The 14,566-nt window shown below is 40.5% G+C and overlaps 1 protein-coding gene across 2 annotated transcripts; it reads right to left on the bottom strand.

Annotated features, from left to right (window-relative positions):
* Nucleotides 1–38: 38 nt before the first annotated feature.
* LOC118945348 (zinc finger protein 3-like) lies at nucleotides 39–13,283 on the bottom strand. 2 transcript variants are annotated; one of them, XM_036968210.1, is made up of 5 exons: nucleotides 12,818–13,283; nucleotides 6,794–6,863; nucleotides 6,597–6,700; nucleotides 3,338–3,460; nucleotides 39–1,536 (listed from the first exon to the last, which is right to left on the bottom strand). In XM_036968210.1, exons 1-5 carry the CDS (start codon nucleotides 13,008–13,010, stop codon nucleotides 890–892), a joined length of 1,137 nt encoding a protein of 378 aa, XP_036824105.1. In that variant the 5' UTR covers nucleotides 13,011–13,283; the 3' UTR covers nucleotides 39–889. The 2 variants fall into 2 exon arrangements, with proteins under 2 accessions (XP_036824105.1, XP_036824106.1); XM_036968211.1 differs by lacking the exon at nucleotides 12,818–13,283 and having other exon boundaries at nucleotides 6,794–7,022.
* Between the last annotated feature and the right edge of the window lie 1,283 nt (nucleotides 13,284–14,566).

Consider the following 14,566-nt stretch of genomic DNA (forward strand, 5'->3'; position numbering starts at 1 on the left):
AATCAAGTTGTAGAAACATCAAGGATGGTCAATGGAAACAGGATGCATCTGAGCTCAATTTAGAGTCTCATAGCAAAGGGTCTGAATACTTATGTAAATAAGGTATTTCTGTTTTTTTTTTTTATAAATTCAAAACCTGTTTTCGCTTTGTCATTACGGGGTAATGTGTGTCGATTGCTGAGGATTTTGTATTTATTTAATCCATTTTCAGAATAAGGCTGTAAGGTAACAACGCGTGGGAAAAAGTCAAGGGGTCTGAATGCGTTTTAAAAGCCCAGTGTGTGTGTGTGTATTAAAGTGGCCAGACTTAGTATCTGGTCCCATATCCCTAGCACATAATGACTACATCAAGCCTGTGACTCTACAAACGTATTGGATGCATTGGTTATTTATTTTGGTTGTTTCAGATTTTTTTCCCCCAATAGAAATGAATGGTTAAATAACGTATTGTCATTTTGGAGTCACTTTTATTGTAAATAAGAATATAATATGTTTCTAAACACAATCTACATTAATGTGGATGCTACCATGATTACAGATAGTTCTGAATTAAAAATCGGGAATAATTATGAGTGAGAAAGTTAGACGCACAAACAATATCATACCCCCATGACATAGCCTCTTACCATTACAACAACAGAGGTTAGCATGATATTTATGCCTAACTCATCATTCACAATTATCATGGTCGCATCCATATTAATGTAGAAGTGCTTAGAAATATATTCTATTTACAATAAAAGTGACAACATTATTTACTTTTAATTTCTATTGGGCACAACATCTGAAACAACCAATCTGCATCCAACACACTGTTCTCTGATGTTGTGAGAAATGTTGATGTCGATTGAAGCTCTTCCCACAGTCCGCGCAATGGTAAGGCTTTTCCCTAGTGTGTTTTACGCTGGTGGTTCTTTAGAGTAGAAGATGCGGTAAAACTCTTCCCACAGTCAGAGCAGCTATAGGATTTCTCCCCTGTATGTGTTCTCTGATGTTGTACCATACTCCCCTTTTGCCTGAAACTTTTCCCACAGTCAGAGCAGCTATACGGTTTCTCCCCTGTATGTATTCTCTGGTGGTATAACAAACTCCCCTTTTGACTGAAACATTTCCCACAGTCAGAGCAGCTATACGGTTTCTCCCCTGTATGTATTCTCTGGTGGTATACCAAACTCCCCTTATGACTGAAGTTCTTTCCACAGTCAGAACAGCTATGAGATTTCTCCCTTGTGTGTGTTCTCTGATGCTGTTTTAAGTTTGAATGTTGACTGAAACTCTTCCCACAGTCATAGCAATGGTAAGAATTCTCTCCAGTGGACGTGAGCGGATTCCTTGTTGACAAAGAGGTCTTGCCACATTCAGTGCCATAAGTTTCCTCCTCTTCTTCTCCTTTGATTTTAACAGTTAGACGCTGGAGCTGACTTTCATCCTCCATCTTTGGATCTGGCTTGCTTAGGTCGCTATGGTTACAGTCAGGACCCCCTTTCCCAGGCTGAGGACACTCCCACGTTTCCTCTTTCAGAACTCCAGAATAGTCTAGACAGAATATAAACAATAAGCATCACTGAAGAAGTCAGATTGATTTCCTGTTTACTCTCGTTCTGACACCTTATTTGTTAGTGCTGAGCGATTAGCCAACATTTTTAATTTTTAATTATTAAAAATAATTATCCGACATCGGATCAATTAGTTTAATTCCATTTAGTTCTCTAGAGAGAAATCATACGAAGCTGTAGAGTTGTAGTTTTCAATAGGCAAATATTCAACCTAGTTCAGCTCAGAAAAGTGGTAATTAACTACTATGAAAAGAAGCAAGGTGCTCGACTCCACTTTTAAATAAACTTAGATCAGGTGCTGAATTCTCGTATATAATACAAAAGATCAAAAATAGGACAGAAAAACATTTTTATTGCACAAATGTTAAGGTTATTCAGAGGGCTGTCCTATTTTTGTTCTTTGAATTTACTACAATGACCAGAATCCATTGCGGCAGTTCTTCCCAGCTCCACACCCAGACCGCATGAGAGAGGAATGTACATGACACAGAGACGAGAGAGATTGATAGCTCGTGAGGTAGCTCTACCCGATTGATAGTTGTAGCAGACTTGAAAGTACGCCTTATCTACTTATTCTAGAACTACTAAAAGTGATTTAGTCAGCTCTGCAGCATGGGCAGCTACTAGCTAGCCAACAAATAGTATAACTCAATGGAGAGAGACAGAGGACAAGGTTAGACAGAGAGAGAGACAGAGGACAACGTTAGACGGAGAGAGAGACAGAGGACAACGTTAGACGGAGAGAGACAGGACAACGTTAGACGGAGAGAGAGACAGAGGACAAGGTTAGACGGAGAGAGAGACAGAGGACAAGGTTAGACGGAGAGAGAGACAGAGGACAACGTTAGACAGAGAGACAGAGGACAACGTTAGACGGAGAGAGAGACAGAGGACAACGTTAGACGGAGAGAGAGACAGAGGAGAACGTTAGACGGAGAAAGAGACAGAGGAGAACGTTAGACGGAGAGAGAGACAGAGGACAACGTTAGACGGAGAGAGAGACAGAGGACAACGTTAGACGGAGAGAGAGACAGAGGACAACGTTAGACGGAGAGAGAGACAGAGGACAACGTTAGACGGAGAGACAGAGGACAACGTTAGACAGAGAGAGACAGAGGACAACGTTAGACAGAGAGAGAGACAGAGGAGAACGTTAGACGGAGAGAGAGACAGAGGACAAGGTTAGACAGAGAGAGAGACAGAGGACAAGGTTAGACGGAGAGAGAGACAGAGGACAAGGTTAGACGGAGAGAGAGACAGAGGACAAGGTTAGACGGAGAGAGAGACAGAGGACAAGGTTAGACGGAGAGAGAGACAGAGGACAAGGTTAGACAGAGAGAGAGACAGAGGACAAGGTTAGACAGAGAGAGACAGAGGACAACGTTAGACAGAGAGAGAGACAGAGGACAACGTTAGATGGTTGGCTGCTCCTGTCTGAGCAGAGATGACTTAATGAAATAATAATCAAAGAAAAGTAATATACACAACTGAAATATTTTACTGATGTAAAGTAATGTGCTAAGCAGTAATGGGAAGTCACTACCATCATGGGGCTCTTATTAATAGTTGTGTTCTATGTTGTTAGAGACTATGGAATTTCAATTAAAAAGGCTCTAAAATCATTTCAAGGTTATATTTCATTATGTTTAAAAAAACAAACAAATTAAATAGAAAACTGTGATAATATTTTTTTTTGAACCGAAACCTCAAAAAGAAACTCATCGCTCGGTACTATTATTGATCCCAACAGGCCCAATACTGAATCTGATACGAATACTCACTTAGATACATAAAATTATCCACGTCTTCTTCTTTGATATTCAGGTCCAGAGTCTGACTTTCATCCTCCAGCTTCGGATCTAGCGTGCTTTGGTCACTATGGTAACAATCAGGACCATGCAGCACTGTTGAAAAAAAAGAAGAAGAATAAGGTTAACTTAACAAGTGTTGTGTTTGAGGGGAAACTACCAAAGCAGGGCTCAAACTTGGGATGGGCGTGTGAAATAATTTCACTAGTCGGATATTCTTTATTTTATTCCTCTGCACAACGGGAGAGACTGTGCTGCAGGAGGAGGAAGCTGATCCGGTGTGAGATAACAGGGGAGGGGACAGGAGGGAGAGAGAGATGCAGTAGCCAAGCCAGATCATCAATGACGAGCTGGACTATCTAACTTACAGCAGACACAATGTTGTTTGTCAACAAGCACAACTGATGGAACGAATTGCAACAAAAAAAAAAACATTTAAAATAAATATTAAAAAAAATAAAAAATAAAATCGCTGAAGTTGGAGACTTCTCCCTCACCAACTTTAAACATCTGCTATCTGAGCAGCTAACCGATCACTGCAGCTGTCCATCGGTAAATAGCCCACCCAATTTACCTACCTCATCCCCATACTGTTTTTATTTGTTTACTTTTCTGCTCTTTTGCACACCAATATCTCTACCTGTACATGACAATCTGATCATTTATCACTCCAGTGTTAATCTGCTAAATTGTAATTATCCGCTTACCTCATGTCTTTTGCACACAATGTATATAGACTTTTTTTTCTTAATGTGTTATTGACTTGTTTATTGTTTACTCCATGTGTAACTCTGTTGTTGTCTGTTCACACTGCTATGCTTTATCATCTTGGCCAGGTCGCAGTTGTAAATGAGGACTTGTTCTCAACTAGCCTACCAGGTTAAATAAAGGTGAAATAAAAAAATAAAAATGTTGGGATAATGTAACCACAGCAGTCTGCAAGATCCTCATTCCAAGGACTCGCTAGAAAGAGGATCACCAGCTCATCTGGCCCCGACTGAGATTGTGCTGAACAAGAGATGGCATCACCAAATTCCAGAATTTTTGGTATGCAGCAAGTCATCATGTTGGGTATTTTATCATTTCAATTTGAGGTATTACTTCATTACATACTCAATTCCCGCTAACTCACATTGAGGCAAACAGTTCATATATGTATGTATGTATGTATGTATGTATGTATGTATGTATGTATGTATGTATGTATGTATGTATGTATGTATGTATGTATGTATGTATGTATGTATGTATGTATGTATGTATGTATGTATGTATGTATGTATGTATGTATGTATGTATGTATGTATGTATGTATGTATGTATGTATATATATATGTATGTATGTATGTATGTATGTATGTATGTATGTATATATATATATATATATATATATGATAAACTCTGCAAAAAAAGAAACGTCCCTTTTTCAGCACTCTTTCAAAGATAATTCGTAAAAATCCAAATAACTTCAGATCTTCATTGTAAAGGGTTTAAACACTGTTTCCCATGCTTGTTCAATGAATCATAAATAATTAATGAACATGCACCTGTGGAACGGTCATTAAGACACTAAAAGCTTACAGACAGTAGGCAATTAAGGTCACAGTTATGAAAACTTAGGACACTGAAGAGGAAATTCTACTGACTGAAAAAAAACAAAAGAAAGATGCCCAGGGTCCCTGCTCATCTGCGTGAACGTGACTTAGGCATGCTGCAAGGAGGCATGAGGACTGCAGATGTGGCCAGGGCAATAATTGCAAAGTCCGTTACTGTGAGACACCTAAGACAGCGCTACAGGAAGACAGGATGGACAGCTGATCGTCCTCCCAGTGGCAGACCACGTGTAACAACACCTGCACAGGATCAGTACATCTGAACATCACACCTGCGGGACAGTTATAGGATGGCAGCAACAACTGCCTGAGTTACAGCAGGAATGCACAATCCCTCCATCTGTGCTCAAACTGTCCACAATAGGCTGAGAGAGGCTGGACTGAGGGCTTGTAGGCCTGTTGTAAGGCAGGTCCTCACCAGACATCACCGGCAACAACTTCACCTATGGGCACAAACCCATCGTCGCTGGACCAGACAAGTCTGGCAAAAAGTGCTCTTCACTGATGAGTCGAGGTTTTGTCTCACCAGGGGTGATGGTCAGATTCGCGTTTATCGTCGAAGGAATGAACATTACACCGAGGCCTGTACTCTGGAACGGGATCAATTTGGTGGTGGGGGGTCTGTCATGGTCTGGGGCAGCGTGCCACAGAACCATTTGACTGAGCTTGTCGTCATTGCAGGCAATCTCAACGCTGTGCATTACAGGGAAGACATCCTCCTCCCTCATGTGGTACACGTCCTACAGGCTCATTTTGACATGACCCTCCATCATGACAATGCCACCAGCCATACTGCTCGTTCTGTGCGCGATTTCCTGCAAGACAGGAATGTCAGTGTTCTGCCATGGCCAGCATAGAGCTCGGATCTCAATCCCATTGAGCACCTCTGGGACCTGTTGGATTGGAGGGTGAGGGCTAGGGCCATTCCCTACAGAAATGTCTGGGAACTTGCAGGTGCCTTGGTGGAAGAGTGGGGTAACATCTCACAGCAAGAACTGGCAAATCTGGTGCAGTCCATGAGTAGAAGATGCACTGCAGTACTTAATGCAGCTGGTGGCCACACCAGAGACTGACTTACTTTTGATTTTGACCCCTCCCCTCTCCCTATTCCATTCCGGTTAGTCACATGTCTGTGGAACTTGTTCAGTTTGTCTCAGTTGTTGAATCTTATGTTCATACAAATATTTACACATGTTAAGTTTGCTGAAAATAAACACCGTTGACAGTGAGAGGACAGTTCTTTTTTTGCTAAGTTTATACAGTTGAAGTCAGAAGTTTACATACACCTTCGCCAAATACATTTAGACTCAGTTTTTCACAATTCCTGACATTTAATCCGGCTAAAAATGCCCCGCCTTAGGTCAGTTAGAATCACCACTATTTTAAGAATGTGAAAATGTAAGAGTGTGAAATGTAATAATAGTAGAGAGAATTAATTTAATTCAGCATTTATTTATTTCATCACATTCCCAGTGGGTCGGAAGTTTACATATACTAATTTAGTGTTTGGTAGCATTGACTTTAAATTGTTTAACTTGAAACATAACTGACATTTTGGTTAATCGCTCAGCACTAACGCCTTAAAATGTCAAAGCCTAAGTGTTAACATTACTGTGTACCTTCAGAACAGTCAGGAAGGACATCGACCTCTGTGTCTGGACTTGCCATGGCAACAGCACTGCCGTCAGACTGTGCTTTATTGCATCTCGTCTTTCTTGAGTTTCTAGGGGACAACAGTAGAGCTCAAGTGAGAATTAGCAACTGAATGAAAACGCATTTAAAATGAAAACACAAAATGTAATGAATACAAACATACCTTGTCTGTTTGCCTTGGGGAAATATTGATGGAACAAAATCGGGGCTGTCGTAGTCCATAGAAGGTTCTCCTGGTTGGAAAGAAAATATTTTTGGTGATTAGTGAATGGACTGGCTAGCAAACTTATCTGACTTACTAGAAGGTTATTTTATCTTGGCTTGCTAAATTATGTCAAAATCATCCCTAAGTATCTAGAATTGATTGTGTAGGTCAATGTAGTTCATTATAGAAGATTTGGACATGAAGCAAAAAAAAATAAAAATAAAATAAATTTAAAAAAAAGGATAATATCGGTGCCATTGACCTGCTAAGAAGTTCACATTTGGAAACAGTGACATGGTAAACGAAACCAAAACATTTAATTGCTTGTCCTTTGCAGGGTATGTGTTAAGGGAATTTTTATCTATAAATGACTAAGTATGTATACATTTCAATCAGGATGTACTAATCAGAATACTATTATGTTACTGTATATCTACTAATCAAAATACTAAATGTTACTGTATATGTATGAATTTTCTTATCTGATCCCAGTACTGAAGTGAATGTGGTCAAGAGTTTAGTAACAATGACGGTCTGTTCCTTGGTACAAATGAATCAGACTGGCTAGAATGCTTATCTACACAAGAAAACCTTGACTCGTAAATTAAATTAGTAGGGAGACGGATGTGGGAAGGCTGGAGAGACAGCCTTTGTACTGGAACGGATATGGCACGGATTGGGGCTGGAACTAAAGGACGTAATTATCCGTTTATAACCTGTGGTAACCTGTATTGTGGCAGTACTCTCTTGAATAAAGGCTGTTACTTGACTTTTAAGACCGGGGCTCTGTCCATTCCTATAAAATAAGGGTCTTACAAATTCTTATGAATTGACAGTGTTTAATTGTAATTGGGAATTAAAACAGAGGAATTAAATTCCTTCAACAGTATGGAAACCAATATGTCATTTTTGTGAATTATTCCTTCAAAGCTAGAATCCTTAGTTGAATGATATATACCCACTGATTCTTTTTTTACATTTTATTTTACTCCCTTTTTCCTCCCCAATTTCTCAGTATCCAATTGGTAGTAGTTACAGTCTTGTCTCATCGATGCAACTCCCGTACGGACTCGGGAGAGGTGAAGGTCGAGAGCCATGCATCCTCCGAAACACAACCTAACCAAGCCGCACTGCTTCTTGACACAATGCACATCCAACCCGGAAGCCAGCAGCACCAATGTGACAGAGGAAACACTGTACACTTGGCGACCTGGTCAGCGTGCACTGCACCCGGCCCGCCACAGGAGTTGCTAGCGTGCGACGAGACAAGGATATCCTTGCCGGCCAAACCCTTCCTAACCCGGACGACGCTGGGCCAATTGTGCGTCACCCCATGGACCTCCCGGTCCCGGCCGGCTGCGACAGAGCCTGGGCTCAAACCCAGAATCTCTGGTGGCACAGCTAGCATTGCAATGCAGTGCCTTCGACCACTGTGCCACCCGGGAGGCCACCCACTGATTCTTGAAGAATATAGCAGTAACTTATAAATGCCTCATGAGCTTAGTTCAACTGTCATACCACATCAGAACCCACAATATACTCTTGTTTTACTCCAACGTTTGTAAACATCGTAAATGTAAAACACTTTATAGCCTCAGTTTGGGGAAATCACCTTCCCAGTCAGTCTATTGTGTGTATTGGACATTCAATACATTCATATTGCAATGTACAGCCTTACCCCCATTTCATGGACCCAAGATCCAAAGGTATCAGCCTATCCCTCTGGTGGTGTGGGGTGGATGGGGTTTATCCTGCCTGGTTGGCCCTGTCCACCTGGTCGTGCAGCTGAATCAGTTTCTGCCTAGGACTATGGAAGCCTGACCTGTTCAATTGATTTATTTTATTTAACCTATATTTAAGTAAGTGTGTCCATGATTGAGTCTGAATGAAAAGATGGGAGAAAGAACTACAGTTCATTCGGAAAGTATTCTATTTGTGTCTCCCCTTAGGCCTGTTTATATGGACAACGTTGATGTTATAGATCTGTCATTGTCAGCAGAGTAGGCTACCCTGTCATTTGTCATATTAAGAAAAGATTCAGCTGATGTCTCCAGTCATACAAAGCGTAGTAGAATTGTATGAAATGTGTTTTCCCGTGCAAAGAAAGAAGAAACATGTCTGATATGGCCTATAGCCCAGGCCTCTACTCTATACACCACTCAGCCACGCATTGAACAGTCTTTTTTGAGAACAGTGATTCAGTTGTATTATAAACCTAAATCATGACTAGCCAATCTACTCATCACATTCTGAATAGTGGACTGTCTTACATAAGTCTCTGCAAAAGTGATGATGCATGGAATGCTTTATGGGTTGGTTAAATTTCTCAAGTGTCCGGTATATATATATATATATATGAGAACTTGTTCTCAACTTGCCTACCTGGTTAAATAAAGGTGTTCTCAACTAGCCTACCTGGTTAAATAAAGGTGTTCTCAACTAGCCTACCTGGTTAAATACAGGTGTTCTCAACTAGCCTACCTGGTTAAATACAGGTGTTCTCAACTAGCCTACCTGGTTAAATAAAGGTGTTCTCAACTAGCCTACCTGGTTAAATAAAGGTGTTCTCAACTAGCCTACCTGGTTAAATAAAGGTGTTCTCAACTAGCCTACCTGGTTAAATAAAGGTGTTCTCAACTAGCCTACCTGGTTAAATAAAGGTGTTCTCAACTTGCCTACCTGGTTAAATAAAGGTGTTCTCAACTAGCCTACCTGGTTAAATAAAGGTGTTCTCAACTAGCCTACCTGGTTAAATAAAGGTGTTCTCAACTAGCCTACCTGGTTAAATAAAGGTGTTCTCAACTAGCCTACCTGGTTAAATAAAGGTGTTCTCAACTTGCCTACCTGGTTAAATAAAGGTGTTCTCAACTAGCCTACCTGGTTAAATAAAGGTGTTCTCAACTAGCCTACCTGGTTAAATACAGGTGTTCTCAACTAGCCTACCTGGTTAAATAAAGGTGTTCTCAACTAGCCTACCTGGTTAAATAAAGGTGTTCTCAACTAGCCTACCTGGTTAAATAAAGGTGTTCTCAACTAGCCTACCTGGTTAAATAAAGGTGTTCTCAACTAGCCTACCTGGTTAAATAAAGGTGTTCTCAACTTGCCTACCTGGTTAAATAAAGGTGTTCTCAACTAGCCTACCTGGTTAAATAAAGGTGTTCTCAACTTGCCTACCTGGTTAAATAAAGGTGTTCTCTACTAGCCTACCTGGTTAAATAAAGGTGTTCTCAACTAGCCTACCTGGTTAAATAAAGGTGTTCTCAACTGGCCTACCTGGTTAAATAAAGGTGTTCTCAACTGGCCTACCTGGTTAAATAAAGGTGTTCTCAACTAGCCTACCTGGTTAAATAAAGGTGTTCTCAACTAGTCTACCTGGTTAAATAAAGGTGTTCTCAACTAGTCTACCTGGTTAAATAAAGGTGTTCTCAACTGGCCTACCTGGTTAAATAAAGGTGTTCTCAACTAGCCTACCTGGTTAAATAAAGGTGTTCTCTACTAGCCTACCTGGTTAAATAAAGGTGTTCTCAACTAGCCTACCTGGTTAAATAAAGGTGTTCTCAACTTGCCTACCTGGTTAAATAAAGGTGTTCTCTACTAGCCTACCTGGTTAAATAAAGGTGTTCTCACCTGGCCTACCTGGTTAAATAAAGGTGTTCTCTACTAGCCTACCTGGTTAAATAAAGGTGTTCTCAACTAGCCTACCTGGTTAAATAAAGGTGTTCTCAACTAGTCTACCTGGTTAAATAAAGGTGTTCTCAACTAGCCTACCTGGTTAAATAAAGGTGTTCTCAACTAGCCTACCTGGTTAAATAAAGGTGTTCTCAACTAGACTACCTGGTTAAATACAGGTGTTCTCAACTAGCCTACCTGGTTAAATAAAGGTGTTCTCAACTAGCCTACCTGGTTAAATAAAGGTGTTCTCAACTAGCCTACCTGGTTAAATAAAGGTGTTCTCAACTAGTCTACCTGGTTAAATAAAGGTGTTCTCAACTAGCCTACCTGGTTAAATAAAGGTGTTCTCAACTAGCCTACCTGGTTAAATAAAGGTGTTCTCAACTAGACTACCTGGTTAAATACAGGTGTTCTCAACTAGCCTACCTGGTTAAATAAAGGTGTTCTCAACTAGCCTACCTGGTTAAATAAAGGTGTTCTCAACTAGCCTACCTGGTTAAATAAAGGTGTTCTCAACTAGCCTACCTGGTTAAATAAAGGTGTTCTCAACTAGCCTACCTGGTTAAATAAAGGTGTTCTCAACTAGCCTACCTGGTTAAATAAAGGTGTTCTCAACTAGCCTACCTGGTTAAATAAAGGTGTTCTCAACTAGCCTACCTGGTTAAATAAAGGTGTTCTCAACTAGCCTACCTGGTTAAATAAAGGTGTTCTCAACTAGCCTACCTGGTTAAATAAAGGTGTTCTCAACTAGCCTACCTGGTTAAATAAAGGTGTTCTCAACTAGCCTACCTGGTTAAATAAAGGTGTTCTCAACTGGCCTACCTGGTTAAATAAAGGTGTTCTCAACTAGCCTACCTGGTTAAATAAAGGTGTTCTCAACTAGCCTACCTGGTTAAATAAAGGTGTTCTCAACTGGCCTACCTGGTTAAATAAAGGTGAAATAAAAAATAAAAACAAATCGCAATATGTTCCATTCACACAATAGACCCGAATAGTAAGTTGATTTCCCACAGTTAAAATGGCACTCTATTCTCCTTTTTCACCTCATTTGACACCTGATTATTAACAAAAGGCATCTCTCATTAAGTGGTCCAGGTAAGTCATGACATGGCACGAGGGGGGGGACACTTTCCTCTTTTGTTCTCTATTGACATCACAACTTCCCATCAAACCAGCTCCTTGAATGCCCAACTAGACAGTGTCAGAGGAAAGCCCCCCCAAAATTGTCAAAGACTTCAGTCATCCAAGTCATAGACTGTTCTCTCTGCTACCGAACGGCAAGTGGTACCGGAGCACCAAGTCTCAGTCCAAAAGGCTCCTTAACAGCTTCTACCCCCAAACCATAAGACTGCTGAACAATTCATCAAAAGGCCACCCGGACTATTTACATTGACACCCCCTCACTTTACCACTACCTACATGTACAAACTACCTGGACTAACCTGTACCCCCGCACATTGACTCGGTACCGGTACCCCCTGTATATAGCCTCGTTATTGTATTGTGTTATATTTAGGAAATCATTTTAAAAGTATGTTTTTTTTTAACTGTATTGTTGGTTAATGGCTTGTAAAGGTCTGTTGTATTCCGTGCATGTGACAAATACATTTTTATTAGATCCTGCAGTACTTGTGGCAATCCAGGAACGGGTTGCCAACCTCTGCCCTACTTATTGAAGTTTGCAGTTGTGTCTATAAATACTATTTTGCTCAAAGCATTAATGTACCCTTCAGTGTGTGTACTTTACTGTATTTAGAATTGGGATATTGCTTTTCAACAGGAAAAGGTGGAGATACTGAAGTCCCACGATAAGAAGCTACTACGCTAATATTTGTGTATACTCTTCAAGAATTGTAATCTGTGGGTGTCACTGTGTAGGCTGATACCTATGGGTCTTGGGTCCATGAAATGGGGTAAGGTTGTAACTTTTGCCCACAATGCAATTATGAAGTCTAATACGTTTCTAATACGTTGTCAAATTAACGAATTATTGTCTGTTGATTAAAAAAAAAAGTTAACATTCCAACCATGTGGGTCTATCTAGTCCAATTGTGTGATGATTCCTACATTTTTATCAGTTTGCATAAATGTCAACAGGGTAACTTTATTTTAAAGGCGAACAGCCGATCCCACTATTGTTGCTCACGACACACGTGCATTTCAGTGGTTCAGTACATTTCTCCAGCCCTATACCCTAACTTTTTTAGCTAAACAAAGGCGGGTATTGCGCTGTTATTTTTATTAATTCCGTCATTTTATCTTTAACTAGCAAACGTATTAGCATTTGCTAACTAGCCAAAGCATACTTACCAGAGATGAAATGAGCTCCACACAAGCTATAATCACCCCTCAGACCATCAGGGCCCCAATCCACCCGTTTTATGGCTTGCAGCCACAACCGTCTTCTATTATTTTGGAAGGGATGAGATCCTCTTGGTATAGTGAAGAATCTCCATCCTTGACCAGCTCGATTAGCACAATTCACCGCACAGCAGTTTCTCATTGTTGTTGCTAACTACAGTAGCTAAGAAATACCAAAATATATGTTATGTTATGTTACTTTGTTCGGTCGAGCTAGAGGCTTCGTGATGGGACTCGTGATACCGGAGCGCCGATACTCCGAGGAAGTTTTCAAAGCACTAGTTGCTGATTCGACCACTGGTATAAATTCAAGAATTGGACACTGCGTCCAAGATGTCCGACCGTTGTTTTCAAGGTAATCAGATGAAGAGGCGAAGCGGGAGGATTTATTCCGCCCAAAATGTGTCCACGTGAGTTAAACCCTTTTTTTGTATGGAGGTGAATGAGAGAGTGTCGAATTACGTGAGGCTTATTTGATTGACTAGAAGTGTCGTAATATTTAGGCTTTTTTTTTTTACATACACTCAGTGGCCAGGCCAATTTATTTAGTACATCAACCTGTTCACGAAAATTGATCACTCCAACAGACGGCGAGTCTTCTTCTTCTATGGTATATTGGCGTTTGCACCATTTAGTGTACACCCTCCCTCTTATGTGTGGGATGGAAACAGGAAAAACGGAACAAACTAACAAAAACTAAAACGACCTACAAAAAATAAGTAAACTAAGTCAAACAAATGCTCTGTTAAAAACAAAACAGATCTGATCCCTACACAGTACCAAAAACCTTTCTGCCTCAGCCACAATAATATCCAGTTTCTTTGACTTTGAGACTTGAGTTTAGAACTGTGGCAATGAACACCACAAAATCCTCCTTTTTAACACACAAGGTATCTTTTGACTGGCAGCTAACATTTACCACAGGCAAGACATCCATCCAATACCATGTCTTTACTAGCGTCACTTGTTTTCTCAACACTTTTAATCACCTCCACATAGGAAATTCGATTGACCACTTAAGTTTTTCCACCTCAATCTCCTTCACCCTTACAGGGCTCTTGGGATCATAATCCCCACCACAATCAGCATCCACTTCCGCCATCTCTCAGAGACTGTCATGCTTCTACACACCTTTCTTCAGTATAATCCATCCGTCTGCACACACTTGCAACAATCAATCAATCAATCAATCAAATGTATTTATAAAGCTCTTTTTTTTTACATCAGCAGATGTCACATAGTGCTATACAGAAACCCAACCTAAAACCCCAAACAGCAAGCAATGCAGATGTAAAATCCTGGCCAAATTCTTAATTTATTTTACACTGTAGTGGTTTGGGGTCAAAAGCTCTTTCGGCGTATCTTAAATAACCAAGCTCCACATGCGTTGGTACTGTAGGTGCTCTTCATTTTTTTTTAAACAGGACCCACAGACTTTTTTTTATCCATTGACCTAGCAGGTCAGATGCTGGGCACCAACCACACCAGGAAGTCTCTTTCGGTGTTCAACCTGAACCTCTGTCTGAGATGTCTCCTTTGATGGGTGCACTGCACTGAAGTTCAAAGCGTAATAATTCTGTTGTCTGGATTCTTTTGAGGCCAACTGCAATCTTCCTCTGTTATTCATAAAAACAACGAATAAAATAAGACCACACCTGGTCACTCAGACTCCTTGTTTTTCCCAGCACATATATTCAC

Source organism: Oncorhynchus mykiss, chromosome Y (genome assembly GCF_013265735.2).
Source record: "Oncorhynchus mykiss isolate Arlee chromosome Y, USDA_OmykA_1.1, whole genome shotgun sequence".
Classification (NCBI taxonomy): domain Eukaryota; kingdom Metazoa; phylum Chordata; class Actinopteri; order Salmoniformes; family Salmonidae; genus Oncorhynchus; species Oncorhynchus mykiss.

Bases quoted from the DNA above. Each gene is read 5' to 3' on its own strand.
- LOC118945348 (XM_036968210.1), bottom strand. From the start codon at position 13,010: ATGAGAAACTGCTGTGCGGTGAATTGTGCTAATCGAGCTGGTCAAGGA. The intron at 6,864-12,817 runs GTAAGTATGCTT...CTTTCCAACCAG, and splicing joins TGGAGCTCATTTCATCTCTG to GAGAACCTTCTATGGACTAC. The intron at 1,537-3,337 runs GTGAGTATTCGT...TATTCTGTCTAG, and splicing joins GGATAATTTTATGTATCTAA to ACTATTCTGGAGTTCTGAAA.